The sequence below is a fragment of the Indicator indicator genome, chromosome 32 (assembly GCF_027791375.1).
Source record: "Indicator indicator isolate 239-I01 chromosome 32, UM_Iind_1.1, whole genome shotgun sequence".
Classification (NCBI taxonomy): domain Eukaryota; kingdom Metazoa; phylum Chordata; class Aves; order Piciformes; family Indicatoridae; genus Indicator; species Indicator indicator.
This window is the reverse complement of record NC_072041.1, coordinates 5,723,854-5,741,298: the sequence shown is the minus strand read 5'-3', so window position 1 is coordinate 5,741,298 and position 17,445 is coordinate 5,723,854. Positions and strand designations below refer to the sequence as shown.

Genomic DNA, 17,445 nt, shown 5'->3' with positions numbered 1-17,445 from the left:
TGTAGTGGTGTTAAATCTCTCTAGCTCCCAGCATTGCAGGGTAGACAGCCAGGTTGCTCCTCCTGGAGGCTGAGATTCTCCCAGGGTCCAGCCTGGTCTTGCTCCTTGTCTCTTCATTCAGTTCAGACTCATTTCATCTGTTCAAGACAAGCAGGAGACAGGCTTTGAGGCTCAAGCAAGCTGAAAAAAAATTGTGAAGGGGGCTGCCAAGAAAGAAAGGTTAAAAAAAAGAACAAAACAAAACCACGTCAATCACTAGTCCCAGAGCTGCTGGGTTTCTGCACAGATCAGGGTTGTCACAGGAGGTACAGGATGGCTGTGCAGAAACACAGCCTCCTGAGTCATGTAGGCTGCCCTCAGAGCCCTTCACCACCCCAAAGCCTTGGCTAGGCACGAGTCCAAGCCCTGCCCCATCCATCCACCACATTCTCAATAGCTACAATTCAAGAGAGTTCCCAGTAAGAAACACATTTTTGCAGTACAGTCATTTTACTGCTGTCTGGATGAGTGTGTGAAAACTCACAACCAACCAAGGTGACTCCATAACGGTTTAGGCTTTACTTAAAGAGCAAAATACTACAACGCATCCTCTTGAGAATCCTTCTCTTTCCTCCAATCCCACATGAAATCAGTTCCTGCTCCTTTGGACTGCTACTCATCATTTCACTCACTTTCATTTGTTACTCTGGATAATGGTTTTTGGCTCTGGTGCCCAGAAAGATTTCAGTTGGTTTAAGATGTTTACGCTCTCTTATCTGCCCTAAAAGTTTCATCAAAAGTAGAAGTTAGCCACTTCAAAGAAAAAAAAAAAAGGCAGACTGCCTTGAAAATCTGATATTCTCAGGAAAAGAATGAGAATTTGAATTCTCACACCCATGTTTTTTTTGCTTCTCACCCTTATCAGCAAAAAGAAAAGAAATGAGAAAAGATGATTTTATTAAAGACTCACAGCTACCTCACTGCCATTGCAACAGAGTACCAAAGATGAGAGCATTTCATGGGGACCCTGAGATGATAATGCTTTAAGTCACAGCTCTTAACTCTTTCTTTCTCACTAACTGCCTCACTTTCTTTCTCCACAATATCATCTTACAAACCCAGTGTTTTCAGAATATTGTATACCCTGCATTTGACACATGAACCTAATCTTCCTTCACTCTCTCAGGTTACTTCTCAAGTTCTAAGCTCCCTTAGCTATAAAACCTGATTGTAGTAGGTATGCTTTTAAAGTCTACAGACAATTAAGTATCTGAATGGCCAAATATTCCTAACTAAATAATGGGCTAGAAAACATCTTCAATGTGTGTAATAATATGCCATTAGGCAATTATCCCAATTAATGAGTGCAGCTTCAGGTGACACAGTAATCAGGACAATTCATAATTTGTTTGACTTTCCTTTTTATTTATTTTTTTTCTTCTGATCAGCTCCTGTCTAAGCTTTTCTAGCAAAAGGACAGGAACCAACATATAACACAGCCTGGAAGCTTTTCGCTTCTGTAAGTCATACTGTCAATGTGTCTGATACAACAACTAAGTATCTGAGTACAAAAAAATGTGTGTGAAAGACTGTCTGGACTGGCAACATGGAGAAAAAAAAAAAACAACTGAAATGAGCATACTGAGCATTTTGTATATGATGTAAACAGTGCTAAGAATTTTTAAACCCACTGGATCACTTCAATCAAATTTGGCTAAGGATGCAATGTCATTAATTATACAAATTTACAAAGGAGCTGACTTAGGTTGAGAGTTAAGATTCCAGGAACACTCTCACTGAGGGAAAGGTTGTGGTGGATGACCAGTGTTCCTCAGAGGAATCCATCTCACACATCCAAAGTGAAACCAGGTTTTCTAGATGCCACCCTTCTTAGAACTTCTTATTCTTAAATTCACTCTTGATTGAATTGAACATTTTCAAGGATAGAAAGTAGAAAGGGCTTATTGCTGCTGCTGGCTTTTTGGAAAGGCTATTACATCAAATAAGATTATTACAAGTCTATAGCAAAAGCAACAGCAATTAAAAGAGTGAAGAGGTTGTTGAATAGCAGCGTTCTGTTTAAAACTGAATGCAGTAACTCAGCCTTGCTGTGTTTTGATTTAAAACACAACGAAAGGGGCTTTCCCAAATAAGCCCAATCAGTAACTGGAAGAAGCACCTCTCTTTTATAAAAAACCCACACTACTGTTCTCTAAATGTGCCCTGTGTTTCCTAGAAAATAATTATATGTTGTTATGAAAAAATAAATAAAGCAGAACAAATAGAAGCAAACAACCAGCCCCTACTTCTCTGTTCTTCCATCAGAGGATAATGCCCGCACCAGAAAAAAATGGGGAAAGCGCCTGTGAGCATTCTATTACTTATAGAATCATAGAATACTAGAATAGTTTGGGTTGAAAGGGACCTTGAAGATTGAGTTCCAACCCCTCCACCACAGATATGGACACGTCCCACTAGACCAGGTTGCTCAAGGCCCCATCCAACCTGGCCTTGAACACATTGGTTTGGTTACACACATTTGTGTCTAGCATCTGACTCTCCTTCTGGTTTAAATGTTAAAGGTAGCAATGCCCAAAGACAAGGCTGCTTTTAACTATTTTAGTTAATGCTGCACTTAGCTAATGATTAAGTAATTTTTACACTGGGTATCCAAACTGTGATCACCTGTGTTGCGTGGAGTTAAGGTGGAAGGGAATAGAGCAAGTCCCATAAGTCATTTAATACTTGGAGCAAAAGAATGTAGACACAGCTAAGCCATGTGGGAAAGTCTCTTTAACATCTGCTCAAGACATTCCTTCAGCACTGTCTATTCATTGTTCTGCTCCTAGTGACAGCCTCGTACAGAGAGTATTCATAAAATACTACTATTCATAAAATGCCACTGCTACACACATGCTCAAACAAAAATATTTAGCAAATTCTCTAAAAGAGGCTGATTTTAGTCTCATATTCAAGTCTCACTTTTGGCATAGTTCCTTGTGTTTTTAAATATTTATGCTCAGCTAATATGTATCTGTGAAAAAGAAAAAAAACAAGCCACAAAGTGTCATCTCCAAACAACTGTCAAACATCTAAAGGAGACCATGAAAATTAAAAGCACAGATATTAAAATAACCTTGTCTAAAATCTGTAGTTCAGTGTCTGTCAGTGTTGCTATTTAATGCATTGCAGCATGCTTCTGAGTTAGATCAAACACTACCAGACACTAACAGTTCATGAGGAGTCTCAGTACTACCAAAGGCAGTGCTCCTTGGGATACATGCTACCATAGTGGGGGGTCACAGAAAAGGTGGAATCCTTAACAAATTAAAAAAGAAAAATGAAGGTATTTACTGTAATAAACCCCAAAGAATCTCATGGCTGAAGGATAGAAATCATGAAGTCACCAAAAAATTACTTTCTTGATACCTCTCTTGATCTGTTTATGCTTTTTAGCCATGGGAGAGGTCCCTTCCTTGGGATCATGGAATATGAAACTGGTAACAACAGACAGGGAGAGCTGTCAGGATCCCACAGATTTTAGGCATTGTGAGTGCAGTAAATACACTGAATTTCTATAGAAATCTTTCAGTATCCCAAAGAGGGCAGACAGGAAGGAGGAAGACCAAAACTGGCGCAATGTGACCTCATCTCATTGCATGTAACACCAACACTTAGCAAGTGAGCAATCTGAGTCTGAGCTGGCTGAGGCTGACAGTATTTGAACTTGTCTGAATGTGTCAAAAGGAATAAAATCTCATTCATGCCAAGTATGCCACAGATTGGCAAAATTCTCTCTCTGTGCCACTCTGGTACTGATACTTATTTTCTGGCATGAACACTTACCTTATTCTTAGTATTAAATATTTGCCGATCCATTTAATTATGCTCCACCAATCAAATCACTCTGCAATGTTAAATACATTGCAGGTGCTCTTGATAACATGACCTGCAGAACTCTGTAGATTTAGCTATTTACCTTGGCATATTTTTCACTGTGATCAGCAAAGACGACGGTATGAAACTTGTTGCATGCTTGTTGAAATGTAGCAGTGGCTTAAAATGAGAGTTCCCAGCAGAAAAAAAATTCCTTACAATGAACTGGGGTCATAATAAAATCCCAATACACAGGGGAATTCCTAAGTCATTTCAGTAACTGTAGTTTCAGTAGGTACAAATTCTCACAGGATGTTTCTGGTCTTTAGTAAAAATAATAGAAAAAGCAATCATCTTCCTTGATTTATAGAACATATCATACAGAGGCAAACCACCAATCTAAAATAAAAGAGACTAGCTCTTATTTGTCTGCAGCTTGGGACTTTTGTCTCAATCATCTGTGTTCTTGCTGAGCACAGACAATTTCTTGCCAATTAATGAACAGCCAAAGGAAGGAGATGCATCCTGGTCTGCTCCCAAGCAATGATAAGGTTACTTTTTTGGTAATTCTTGGGGTTTTTTCAATTACAGAATATAAGGTCAAAAAGTATATTTGTGAAACAGCCAGTTCCTGACTGTGGGAAGCTCAGAATTGCTATCAGAGGCAATTGATAGATTTTGCTGACTCCATGCAAAAGGTGCTGGAAGAGTTCTCCAGACAAAGAACCTGGATGTACTGGAGAAAAAGAAGCTTCTCAGCTGATTCCAGTCTTCCTGCAAGTCTTGCTTCAGCTGAGGTCTATAAACCCTACACCTCAAAGCCCACTGACTCCATTCATCCTATTCCCTATTTTCCATTCCAGATATTTGCATTCCTCAGTTCAATAGTACAATATATGGCAGTGCCAGGCTCTGGCCTGCCAGAAGCAACAAAGACACTCTTTGACTTGTTATGCTTAAAAAGTCACATTTTCTGGAAGCATAACTGTATACTTCTGCTACCAGAAATGTGGACTCAGTGTTTACATGTGAACCAGATACAATGATATCTCTTCCATTTTATTCACTTTTTGATCAGGTTCAGTCATTCGGAATTTTGACTGAAGCAAAAATTTAAGCAGTTAAAAAATGTGTCAGACTGATCATGGTAATAATAATTTTGAATTAGACTTCTTTTATAGATGTCACTTACATAAAGTTGATGTGGATGACAGTATCTTGTAACTCTGTTTTTATCTCCACTAATAGCACTACTTTATATAGAGTGTATATATATATATATAATAACTAAAGCAACAAAAAAAGCATCTGTATAAGATGTCTTTTTCTGGTGCACAGCAGCTTCAAATCTAAAGTGCACTTTGAGTCAGACCGAAAAATGAGAAGAGCTGACAGAGAACGCAGCGCTCTCAGGAAAGACTTGGCTTCCATGAAAGAAACCAAAACCAGATCACAGAATTGCTATGCCCACAGGCTGGCTGACAGACAGAGAGCAAGCCTTAGAAGAAAGATCACATCATGTCTGTATTTTCAGTAATTCTGACTACAGCTTCTGGAAGAGTGCTAGATTGGCACATTGTCATTCTCCACAGAAAAAGCTTGTGATAAAGATGTTGTTATTCAAATATCATTTGTACTCTGCCCTTCCTCCCATTCCTTGCTAGAAAAGAGAGGCTGAATGGTGAATCTTCCCAGGTGGTCCAGGGATAGCCACTTGAAGATTACAGCTGTAAATAGAGTGGTGGGTAATAAAGCTTGGACAGGTAACATTGTGTGAAGTATTTTAAAGATCCTTCATGCCCTTTCTTCACACCTCCTTAGCATTAGTTTAAATTTAAAGCAAAAGTCTTTTCTGCAGCTCATTGGCTGGACTAATCATACTGTACATCTAAATGACCCACAACAGAATTACTTCGTTTGTGCCTCTCTCCCCACCCCCAGCTTGTACACTGGTACAAATGAATCCATGAGCACCAGCTTTGGCTTCAGCTCAGTCTTATCTCGTGTCAAAGTCTTTGTCTGGAGTTCAGTAAAGCTCATGGTCTCCCCAGCTAACCAGCGAGTGCAAGAAAGCTTCTATAAAGCCAGCGGTTACATGGAAGGGCTGGTAAAAGGCACGAAACTTAGCTCATACTTGCCTCCAGCTAGCAGGTTTCTAAACGTGCAGTATGTCCACACAGCTGATACGCAGCAGCCAGTTTGCAGTAAATTCACACCTTTTTTATTGCACAGAAATTCTCCTCATGTAGAAAGCCTACCTGAAATAGTTATAGTCAAAGAAGCATGTTCAAGGTTTACATTGTTTGATTTTGGCTACATTCCTCACTTATGTGGTCTTGAGCTTTGTCTGGCACTTAAAAGATCTTGGTTTTCAGCTACTTACAAGTCAAGACTCTGAAGCATCAGAGCAGAATACGGTTATGACAGATTCTGCCTCAGTTTAAATTCTTGAATTCCCTGCTAAATGGTAACTCTTGTATCAGTAATGTGCCTGTTGAGAAGACACTGAGGTCTGCCACAACCTGACTGACCTAAAGCTTCACCAAATTCCAACCTTGCACAAAGTTGATGGTGAATACATTTGATTTTCAGTGGGGAGACCTCTAATAAATTCCTCTCTAGGCATTCTCAAGACATTCACAGCACCCCAAGTTACCTGTTGTGCAATATCTTCACATTCTCAAATACCCACATGGAGTTTCAGAAGTAAATCCAGACTTCCTCTATAGCAAATTCTCCTCATCAGCATATGACCAGGAGCTGGAACTGAGAAGTGGAAGCCTATCTTCTCTGCTTTCAAGGAGACATTCAAAGTGAGGTTTTGGAAAGAAAGTGCCACAGAATACATAGAGAGAACAAAGAATCAACTGAAGGGATCAGAAAACTTAGATCAGAAGAAACTCATAACTAGGACAGGAGAGGAAAGAGACAAGCTCACTAGGAAGACAACTGGTGAGGGAAGCTTGGACTAACTGGATACTGCAAATAAAAACTATGTTAGGGAGTGAGCGTGTGCAAAGAAGCTTTACTGCTAGCATTTCTTAACTTTTGAGCATCAGATGTGCATTTTTAATGTACTCCAGTCAAGGTGTTAGTGGAGATTCATTAAAACTAAAACCCAACCCGTAAGATCCAGTTTTCACCTACAGTTTTTGAAAGATGCCATTCAACTACGAAGAGAATCAAAGGAGAAAGCATACTCAGACACACAAGAATTCCAGTCTGTAAACTCTAGGTGGAAGACGCTAAAGAAAACTCCAGTGAAAGGCACCATGAAGCGAGAGCTGCAATCATGGGACAAAACCAAAGTGAGAGGCAGAAGCAGCTTTTGTAGAGCCTTGTCATTTCACCAAAGATCAGCTCTCAGAAATGTTACGTGTGAACTGACAGACAGGTCTTTTGTAGCCAGGTTCAGTTATTTCAGCAAAGCATTTAACCTGTGAAGTTCATCTGTAAGTCAATAACCAGTTCCCAATTAGAGTAGTGTTTCAGGATGAAACACCGTTCTATCACTTACTGGAAATTACTTATGATCTTACTGCACTCCCTATTTTTTTTTTTCACTTCGGGAATAAATACACCCTTCTAGCAGATTACTAGAATTATGAGCACTTCACTTCCTTTTAATAACAGGAAATTCTGCTCACATCTACACAAATATAAATCCAAACAAACACTAGTGAATTCAGAGTAACTCTGGATCTCTGTTACTGGAAAGGCAAATGATCTTACTAAGTTAAAAATAATAATGAGATATCCCTGAGTTTTCCTTGTTAACCTCCCTTTGTGCAAATATTTTACATTTGTTCACTGATACACAGCTGATAGCGCTATTATTGCAACTGAAATGTGCTCTGTGTATATGCCAGGGAAGCAAACCAAGGAAATCAAAAAGGCACCAATAGTTCAAATTCTCTATATTTTAATCCAAAACCCAAAATAAAGACATTTGGGCATGAGTGGCCATGTGGTTTAAACACATGGGAATCATTAGCTCCCAGTATTGTCACTGACATTTTGGGTAATTCAAGTCCTTTCTAGGTACTCTGGTTTTCCTCATCTAAAAGCTAAAATTTCTAAAGCTTATCTACTAACAGAAGCAAAATAAGCTTCTCTTTGCTGACACAAACAAAAGACAGGGAACATATAGGAAGATTTTCAGGACACAGTTTGTTCAAATACTGTAAAACTTTTTTTTTTCCCCTGTGATTACAGCTGAGCATCTCAATCAAAATTTAGGGTCTTATTTTCCTCTTCCTGCTTCATGAAATTGAGGTCTTGAACTCTGAAGAGAAGGGGCAGAACTTCTTTTGTGTTTTCTCATTTTATGCAAATTCTTCTGGCCTTTGAAAATGCAAGTTGCAAAGAGGTGAAATTGCCAAAAATCAGTCTGCAAATGATTCAAAAACCAAGCTCATGCAGATGCTTCATCTGAGGGTTCTGAAGCCAGTCATTCCTTGACATGCTGATAACTAAAGAGAATAAATAAATCAGCACCACATTCATTCAAGGTTCTTGATCTTCGTTCTTACAACATACTGACAGCAAGAAACACCTGCTCCCGAAGATGGCCTCAAAACGTTCCGGTTTTCCTAACCCACAATCCCGACATCCAACGCACTCTACCCCCATCCTCTGTCCTCCACTGAAGTGCAGATTCCAGCACCAGCTCCACCACAGTTCAGGCTGCTGTAAAGTTCACTGTTCAAGAGCAGAAGCTGTTTTAAGCCCGGCTGCAATGTAATTTTTCAGCCACTAAACAATGTATTGCTTTACAAGGTACCCTGGGGTGACGTCTCAACACACCCTCTCGTGTGGGAAGGTGACTGTCCCATTTTATGCCTTACACTGACTGCTGGACAAAGCCACTGTGCAAAACCTTGTTACTACACTGTAACTCATTCACCTGTCCACACCCAGATTACTCACAGCACGTGGTCCAAAAGCACCTTGTGCAGGCCTGTTACTCTAGGCTGGATAAAGCTGCTTTTGCATCTTCTGTCTTTGGATTTCATCCCATATTCAGTACCAAAAATAAAACAAAATCTGTTTCTCATAAACCATGACCTCATTTTCTAGAAATTACTTTTTTTTGGCTGTTATTCCTTGCACTACTGCTGTTCAAATTAAACTAATGAAGATCTGCAATTTTGCTATCTTAAACACAGCAGCCACACTGCTTGGCACACAGCCTTACAGACCTCAGCAGAGTGATTGTGAGAAAACAGATGAAAGGGGGAACACATGTTCACCTCAGCTGCAGGGCACACGAATTAGAGAAAACATCTTTTTGGTAACTACCCTGAAGTGAGCTTATGATCAGAAGTGTAGCTATTTGTGATTCACCTTCTTACTAGGGTGCACATCCATGGGCAAACGTCCCAATTAAAACCGTATGAGTTTACTCATCTCCAGACTGTCTGTCTTCCAGAGAGCAGATAGAAACAAAGGGTTCTAGATCAGATTTGGGATCATGTATCAACATCACCCAAGCTCCAACTGCAAAATCTTTAATAATTAGGAATGGACAGAGAAGCCCAAGTTGGCCAGCAGAAAAATCTTTGTATTGTCAACTACACAGTGATCTGGGCACTACTCAGAACAGACATTTCACAAACTTGCAATATTCCTTTCCTTGCTTAAAACAGTCTATTCATACATTTAAAAAAAATTAAATAAGAGCGAATGCCAAGAAGCTGAAAACATCAGTGGTGTAAACCAAATTCCTTCTGTCAAGTTAACTCCCAGACATACATTTGAGGCAGGAATCTCTGTTTTAGGCATACACAAAGCATCAGCTTCAGTGTTTTTAGAGAAGGAAAGTAAGATCAGCCTGTAAAGTTCAAAGATACCACACACATAACATATTTTGGCTTGGTACAATTTAAAAACTCCAAAACGTTTTTTGTTTGTTTTGTTTGTTTTTTTATTATTTCAAAAAAACTTGGAAAAGACTACCACGATCTGCAAACATTTTAAGGCATTACCTAGCTTTGTGACGAGTAAAATCTCATTTAAGAGGCATTTTCTCATTCATAATTACTTCATGTAATGCACCCTGTAGCGACAGTCAGGCTATTGAAAAGAAACTGGATTGGTTTTGTTTTAATTAAGTCACTGAGTAACTCAAGTTTAAGGCACTACTGAATCATGTTAATTTGGAAATTAACATGTTTCTATGCATTCCACTGAACCAGGCCATTCATAGGTCAATTCCTCACCCTGGCATCCGGAGTTTACATTACACTTCTGGTTTATTTACTTGAGGTGGCAGATGAACTCTGTTTCTATGCCTGCCCTGCCAGTAATGGTACTAGTTGGTCATGCTGTACACATCTCTTTATCCAGCCATATCCAGCTCATGCATCTGCTCAGAAGTAGCTGCAAAAAGCAAAAAAGAAAAGTGAAAAAACAGCTGAATGTACAAATTCTCCAATATGTGTTTCATAGAATCATAGAATCAAGAAGTCTGGAAGAGACCTCAAAGATCAAGTCCAACCTGTCACCCTAAACCTCATGACCATCTAAACCATGGCACCAAGTGCCATGTCCAATCCTCTCTTGAACACCTCCAGGGATGGCAACCCCACCACTTCCCTGGGCAGCCCATTCCAATGGCCAACCACTCTCTCTGTGAAGAACTTTCTCCTCACCTCCAGCCTAAACCTCCCCTGGCGCAGCTTGAGACTGTGTCCTCTTGTTCTGCTGCTGGTTGCCTGGGAGAAGAGACCAAACCCCTCCTGGCTACAACCTCCCTTCAGGTAGTTGTAGACAGCAATGAGGTCTCCCCTGAGCCTCCTCTTCTCCAGGCTAAACAGTCCCAGCTCCCTCAGCCTCTCCTCATAGGGCTTGTGCTCAAGGCCTCTCACCAGCCTCGTTGCCCTTCTCTGGACATGCTCCAGCATGTCCAATTCAACACCTTTCCTAAACTGAGAGGCCCAGAACTGGACACAGTACTCAAGGTGTGGCCTAACCAGTGCTGTGTACAGGGGTACAATGACCTCCCTGCTCCTGCTGGCCACACTATGCCTGATTCAGGCCAGGATGCCATTGGCTCTCTTGGCCACCTGGGCACACTGCTGGCTCATGTTCAGCCTACTGTCAATCAGTACCCCCAGGTCCCTTTCCACCTGGCTGCTCTCCAGCCACTCTGACCCCAGCCTGTAGCTCTGCATGGGGTTGTTGTGGCCAAAGTGCAGCACCCGGCACCTGGATTTATTGAATGCCATCCTGTTGGACTCTGCCCATCTGTCTAGACGGTCAACGTCCCTCTGCAGAGCCCTTCTACCTTCTAACAGATCAACACCTGGCTCCCAGCTTGGTGTCATCTGCTCATGTACACACAGAACTACAAAAACCAGGAACAATCTGTGCAAAGGTTTATTTTTATCCAGAGTTGTCTACACCCCCTGTGCCTATCCCTTTCCCAGGGTGATGGAAGTCAGTGGCTCACAGAGGAGAGGCAGTCACACTTAAATTTGGAGCTACTCTGTAGTGTCCAGTTCATTTTGCTCCTTCTGCTGAGAAGCACTGCGAGACGTGAAGCATGTCAGTTCTGGTTCTTCCTAACACTCAGGACACTGAGTTCTGGAATACAAATGAAGAGGCTGTTAATCAAAGAATGATGAAGTGACTTTTCCTGTTTTGATGAAGACTGGAGAGCTGGACAGGCTTTTGCCTGTCAGCCAGCTCTGTTTGCTTGTTGTGTCTGTGCACACTAGTTTACACAGCAGCAGAAGGGAAATGTTTGCCTGTGGAGATGAGCAAATAATCTTCCAGGAATTATGGTTTGCTCAGTCATCCATGATTATGATGCCCTTTAGAGACAGGATTGCAAACCCCATCTGTGCAGTTCCCAGAATCTTCAGGGACTCTCTCAGGGCTGTTCTTACCAGAGGAGGATAGTGAGAGGGTTTCTCTTCCAGTGAAGCTCGCAGATCCAAACTGCTGTGTGTGGGGGTGCTGGAAGGGATGGTATTTTCCCAGCCAGCCAGGCAATGCTGTGAAAAGAGATGGGAATGCTGCCTTGGAGTGCTTTACCCTTTTTTAATCTATTGTGCCTTGTTAGTTCCAAATAATGACTTCTGCACAGGGAGTTTTTAGCAGGCAATTACTTCATTTTTGAGGAGTCTGATATGATTTCTCTAATGAAGCAAAACTGCACAGCTATGCCCTCTTCCACCTTTCTAAACCAACCTGCTGTTTTGTGAACTCAAGTACCTGACCTCTCTGAACCCATCTCAGCTGACTCATCCAGTACCCTAAACCTCAGAATCAGGCTTCTTCCCACCTTTTCCTTGGAAATCCCTAGGCCAGGGCTAGATCTGATTAGTAATACAGCCTGCAGCATTGTCTGGGATATAGGACCAGATGTACAAAACCAATTTTAAATCCACCCTTTCCACTCTTGGTTTTGCCTGTCCCCTATACATATACCTCACAGCAGCTTACCTTTCAGACTCCTTCATGGAGTGGAAGACATCACTGGCATTCTTAGGTATGCTTTATTGTGTTCAAAGGTCAATGCCTGAAATAAGTCAGCTGAATCATGCCCCTGAGTACCCAGCTCCATATGGCACTTTCCTTTTCTTAGTGTAAAACATCTGGAGATGTATCATATACTTTGTGCTAGTTACACAAAGGTACAAACTCAGAAGCCCACATCAACGGTTTCGTTTATCTTGGTAATGCAGATCAGAAATTTTAGTGGAAACCCTGCAGCCAGGAGAATGAGTCACAGACTCTCTTTCCTTCTGCTGTGAAACAATGCCCAGCCTGGGCTCTACCATCAGTACCAGCCAGGAGACAACTTACCGAAGGTAATGCTAGATTGTCTACTGGCTCAAAGCTCTTCCTGTGATGGGCTTTGTATTTGTAGGCAGGCTTAAGGGTAGCCCTGGGAATGCTGACCCTGCAATCACAGAAGGGAAATCACTGTCTGCACCTTTGACACGGCAGAGGAAATTTGCACAGCTTCCCCACGCAGAATCCAAGAGTATAATTCCAAAGTGAATCAAGTCAAACAGATCTGGATCAGGGCATGAGACACTTACCATGTACATTCAGGTTCTGGACCAAAGTCAGATAAAACATGCGTTTCTCACTGACTTCAAAACTGTTTCTACTTATGGACAAGTAGGGAGTTTTTAAACAAGAAATATCTCTCCCTTAAGAACTGCAACCTTCTACAGGGCTATTCAGACCCCGTTTTCTCACGCACATTATCAGCTTTTTCTTCCCTATTGTTCCTTGAGTTCTGCATATTCCAAAGCAGTAATTCTTATCCACCTGACATAGGTTGGCTCTTCCAGTGTCCCCAGGGGCCGCTGAGCACGTGGGATCCTGCAGATGGGGCAGGCAGATTCCAAATCCACAGGGACGGTGAAGAGGCGCTGGTTTAATCGGTAACAGTAAACACCTGCCAGAGAGTAACAACCCACCATGGGATTTCTAGTTTGGCAGAAGGTTCAGCCCAGTCAACAAAGCTGTGTTCTACCACAGTGCCACACATGCATTCCACAGAAAGAGCAGCTTTTTCTGAAGTATCTTTTATGTTTCCTGTCCCCAAACAAGTTCCTAAAAAGCAAAACCAAAACTTCAGCCTCCTCAACTTAAAAAGAGAATGTTACCCAATTACAAGAAACCCTGATGAAATAAGATGACACTGATTGAGAAAGGATCCCTGGAAGACTCAAATGTCTTTGGAGCAGGAAGCTGAATCTGGTTTAGGAGCTGCAGCCAATAATAACTCATTCTCCTGTGTCTTGCATGACGTGGGATACTCTCAAAACAACAGGCAAAGACTGCTCAGTTTGTTCACAGAACTGGGTTAGAAAGAGATGTGATCTTACACTTATGGGAACTGGTTATCAAATCTGGTTCTTGTTCAGGAATTAAGTCATCCAGAGCCTTGGGCCTAAAGAAACATGCAAACAAATCAGTTAGTGATGGGGAACAGGCCCCGTGAATAGCCCCAGCTTTTTCCAGCATACATTTCTGACCGGGAGGCAAACAAAGTCCTGCAAAGCCACCCTTACAATTCCTCCCTCCAAACAGACTGTAATTCTCATTACCCTAGAAGAATACATGCTACTTCAGCCCTTTCCCATGCCCACTTACTCTGTGTGCTGCTCATGAATACATATGTCTTTGTTGGCCTGTCGGAACTCCTGCAGCTCAGCATAGTATTGGTCAGATTTTTCTGCTACTGAAGAGTTTGACTCTAGGAGCCCTGAGAACACCAAAGTAAGAGCAAAGTTCAAGGATTTACCACATTTGGGAAAGCACCAAAGCAAGCCTCACTTCAAACAGTCAAAGCAACCAAAGGTCTGAAGCACCACAACGATAACGAAAAGAGCCATCATGTCAAGCCAGAGATTTAATGAGTGGTTTGGGTCCCTTCTTGCATCAATTTCAGTTCCCTCTGACACTACACAGCTTTGCGTCTTGCTGCCTGGATTTCCAGCAGCTCCTCTACCAAGTCCTGCTGGGTGGGTTCCAGGTCTGCAGTTCTGTCACACCTCAACTTAAAGGGGTTGTAAACTGGGTTTTAACTCCTCATTGCCACAACATTCTGAGAGCCTTGCCTCAGGTTTAAGATTCACCTGCAATCCAGTCATAGCCCAGGAAAGGCCTCGCAGACCAGCTGCTCGCAGGTATGGTATATTCCTCAGGGTTAGACTGAAAAGTCACATGGCCAGCTTCCTTCTGGAAAGAAGAAGATGAAGATTCCCTATACATCTAGCAGGATGTTAAAAGGTAGAGCTTAGGAGAGAACTAGCAGCTCTCCAAACAGGACAGCTGTGGCTTAGCTTGAGGCTGGATTCTACATATGCCTCTACAGTAATTTGCCCACCAGCCCTTTGTCTTCTAAATTCATAAAACAGAAAGAGAAGACAGGGGACTGGCCCAGGCTAAGGCAGTAATTTTCAGGGCCTTAAACAAAATCCTGTCTTCCCTGTATCACACATCCCCAAGTATCATGCCACCCATGCTACCTTGGAGGCTGAGCATGGCAACAGCCTGCCCTTCATGTAAGGAAAGAAGCTGGCAGCCGCAGCACTCACCAGGGTCTTCTCCCTGAGTGGAGGTATCACATATGCAAATGACAGGGAGTCTTACAGCAGCTTTCTGGGGGAAGGAAAGCAGGGCCTGAAGAAACTGCCAACAGCCCCTGGCTGCTAAGGCTGGGAATAGCTCTGACCTCATCTTCCAGTTCAGGCAGTGGGAACAGGGCAAACAATGTTCTCCTGACCCTTTCTCCCCATCCTTCTATTGACTTATGCAAATCAGAAAGGCATTCATTTCACCATTTACCTTCAACTCTTTGGACTGAGAAGTCATCAAGATTGATTTGCGGATTATGGGCTCTCCAATGACCACATCTTGCTTGCTGGTCTCTTCATTTTGTGTTCTGCTCAGTGATGGGGCCAGAAGACCTTCAAGCTGTTTTTTCTCATGGAAACCATGTAGCAGAGTGGACTCTTTGCTGTTCTCTCCATATCCCAGAAGGAGAGATTCTTTCTCTGGACTTCCTTGAGCATGGCCATCCCTGTCCACTCCAGAGGTTTCTCTGTCACACACAGTGACTGCAGACACTGGCATAACATCCTTTTCTTTCCCAAGAATGCTGGAATTCAAACCTACTGCTTCCTGCATCTTTGCTTGTTGCTGTTGTAGCTCTCTGTCACTGTTGCTGTGTTTAAGAGATGAACAGAGGGCTGCTCTGGCTGCCAAAGTTCCAGGCTTCACAGACACCAACACTACAGGGTCAGCTCCAGGCTTCACAGCAGCAACCTGATTCTCCGCCTGTAAGGACAAAGACTCTTATACCACATGGCATCATTCACATTACAAATACCTTTCATGAGGACATTTTCACTCAGCAAGAGAAAGTCAACTTCTCATTCTAGTTTGCTTACTCTTTAAATTCCTGTGGAGAAAACCCCCAAATGCTTACATTATTGAAACATTACTAAGTGTTTGGAGAAGATAAGAAGGGGATCCACTTCTAGCTAAATGCAGCTTTTCATAATTTGAGGAACTGCCAACTTTCAGCCTTTGTGCTTCGAAGAAACAAAAGGATTATGTTCCACAATTTTCATTCCTATCTTAGATTATGAAACTTAAATTTCTTAGGCAGGATCTGATCTCTGAACACCTTGCAAAAACATATTGAAGACCACAGGATAAACAAGTCTAGCTACAGTTCCAATAGACTCCATATTCCACATATTGCCAGCTCCTCCATGCCTGTATATCTCCTTTACCACACCACTCCATAGGCAGAGCTGCTTCTTATCATGTACAGCCCATTTGCTCCCCAGAACTTCCAGCATGGACACAACACATACTCTTATGGGTGAGGGGACAGATCTTTCAGTAGCTGCTATGTTATGAAGAGATGATGGACATCGTGGCTTGCTGGGAAGTCTTTTCCTGATCTCTTCCTGCTTCATTCTCAACCTCTGCAGAAGGTCCCGATTGGCCTGACGCAGCCTCTTCAGGTGCTCGGACTCCATCCTATGAAACCACTTTTCCTGTAAAGCCAGAGGAAGGGTGAACTTCATAACCAGAAGCATTACTCAGGAGAAACCACTTTCAGGGGACTTTTTGTAAAAATCACTTACAGCTCTTGGAACATTGGGAGCGTTGATCATTGCTCCTGAGAAATCAGCCAGTCTCACAAGTCACTCAGAACTAGCACCAACGTGTACTTCTCTCCCTTCAGATGAGCTGTTGAATATTTGGCACTCAGAAACTGATAGCTGACTGAACAGAGACAAGATGCTCTTTACAGGCAAACCAGTAAACATGAAAAGAGTCACATCAAAAAGCTGAGTAAGCGACACTGGGTTCAGAAGCCGATATTTAGGACTATCTTATGTAATTCTGCTTTAATGTTCTTTTTGAGCATCAAAATTCATATTGTGATAATACTGTAATGCTTGTAAGTTCTAAATATGAATAATGAATATATTTATTACATCCAAAAGAAATAACAATACTGTCCTCCACATTCCCCAAGCAGGACCACTCCAAAAGGCTGTTATGACTCAGCACTATGGTTCAGACAATTCCAAGCACCAAATATTACTACCCTTTAATCAGAAAAAGAAGGGAAAAGAAGTTAATAACTAGATAAAGCTTAGTTTGACTGAAAGGTTGTTGCTGTTCTGTTTCACATCACAAGCTCCTCTCAATTTCCAGAAAGTGGTTTATTAAACAAACCAAACCCTAAACACAAACTCCCACTACTTTTTGTTAGACTGACTAATTTTGTTCTCAACTATGTGCTTTTCTAGGACCTTTTGCTTCAAAGAATCCCTAAATCCTTCTTCAAAGATCACTGGATTTGTTTTTCTGTCTGCTACCTTGGCAACTGGGCATGAGGAACCAACACATATGCGGTGCAGCAGGCATTGGGAGCTATGAAGAGCTAGCAGCTGGAAAACTACAACTCTTTTTGTAACAAGAAATAAGTGAAAGGTGCACTACTGGACACAAAAATACCAGTCTGGAGGCACTACATTGGAGATCATAGGAGTTCTCACGGTATTCACAGCACAAAGCTAACAGCATCCTCTCATC

The 17,445-nt window shown here is 42.0% G+C and overlaps 1 protein-coding gene across 1 annotated transcript; it reads right to left on the bottom strand.

Moving 5' to 3' along the window:
- Positions 1-11,345: 11,345 nt before the first annotated feature.
- Positions 11,346-16,516, bottom strand: MIIP (migration and invasion inhibitory protein). Its single transcript, XM_054395091.1, has 10 exons — positions 16,485-16,516; positions 16,209-16,394; positions 15,172-15,663; positions 14,460-14,562; positions 13,975-14,086; positions 13,707-13,771; positions 13,144-13,273; positions 12,670-12,766; positions 11,748-11,855; positions 11,346-11,442 (listed from the first exon to the last, which is right to left on the bottom strand). The coding sequence occupies exons 1-10, from the start codon at positions 16,512-16,514 to the stop codon at positions 11,428-11,430; spliced, it is 1,338 nt and encodes a 445-aa protein (XP_054251066.1). The 5' UTR covers positions 16,515-16,516; the 3' UTR covers positions 11,346-11,427.
- Between the last annotated feature and the right edge of the window lie 929 nt (positions 16,517-17,445).

What these genes read in the sequence shown, in the direction of transcription:
- MIIP (XM_054395091.1), bottom strand. Translation starts at nt 16,514, where the DNA reads ATGATCAACGCTCCCAATGTTCCAAGAGCT. An exon ending in CTCAGTCCAAAGAGTTGAAG is followed by an intron (nt 14,563 to 15,171) that starts GTAAATGGTGAA and finishes TCTTCTTTCCAG; the next exon opens with AAGGAAGCTGGCCATGTGAC. An exon ending in ATTCATGAGCAGCACACAGA is followed by an intron (nt 13,772 to 13,974) that starts GTAAGTGGGCAT and finishes ATGTTTCTTTAG; the next exon opens with GCCCAAGGCTCTGGATGACT.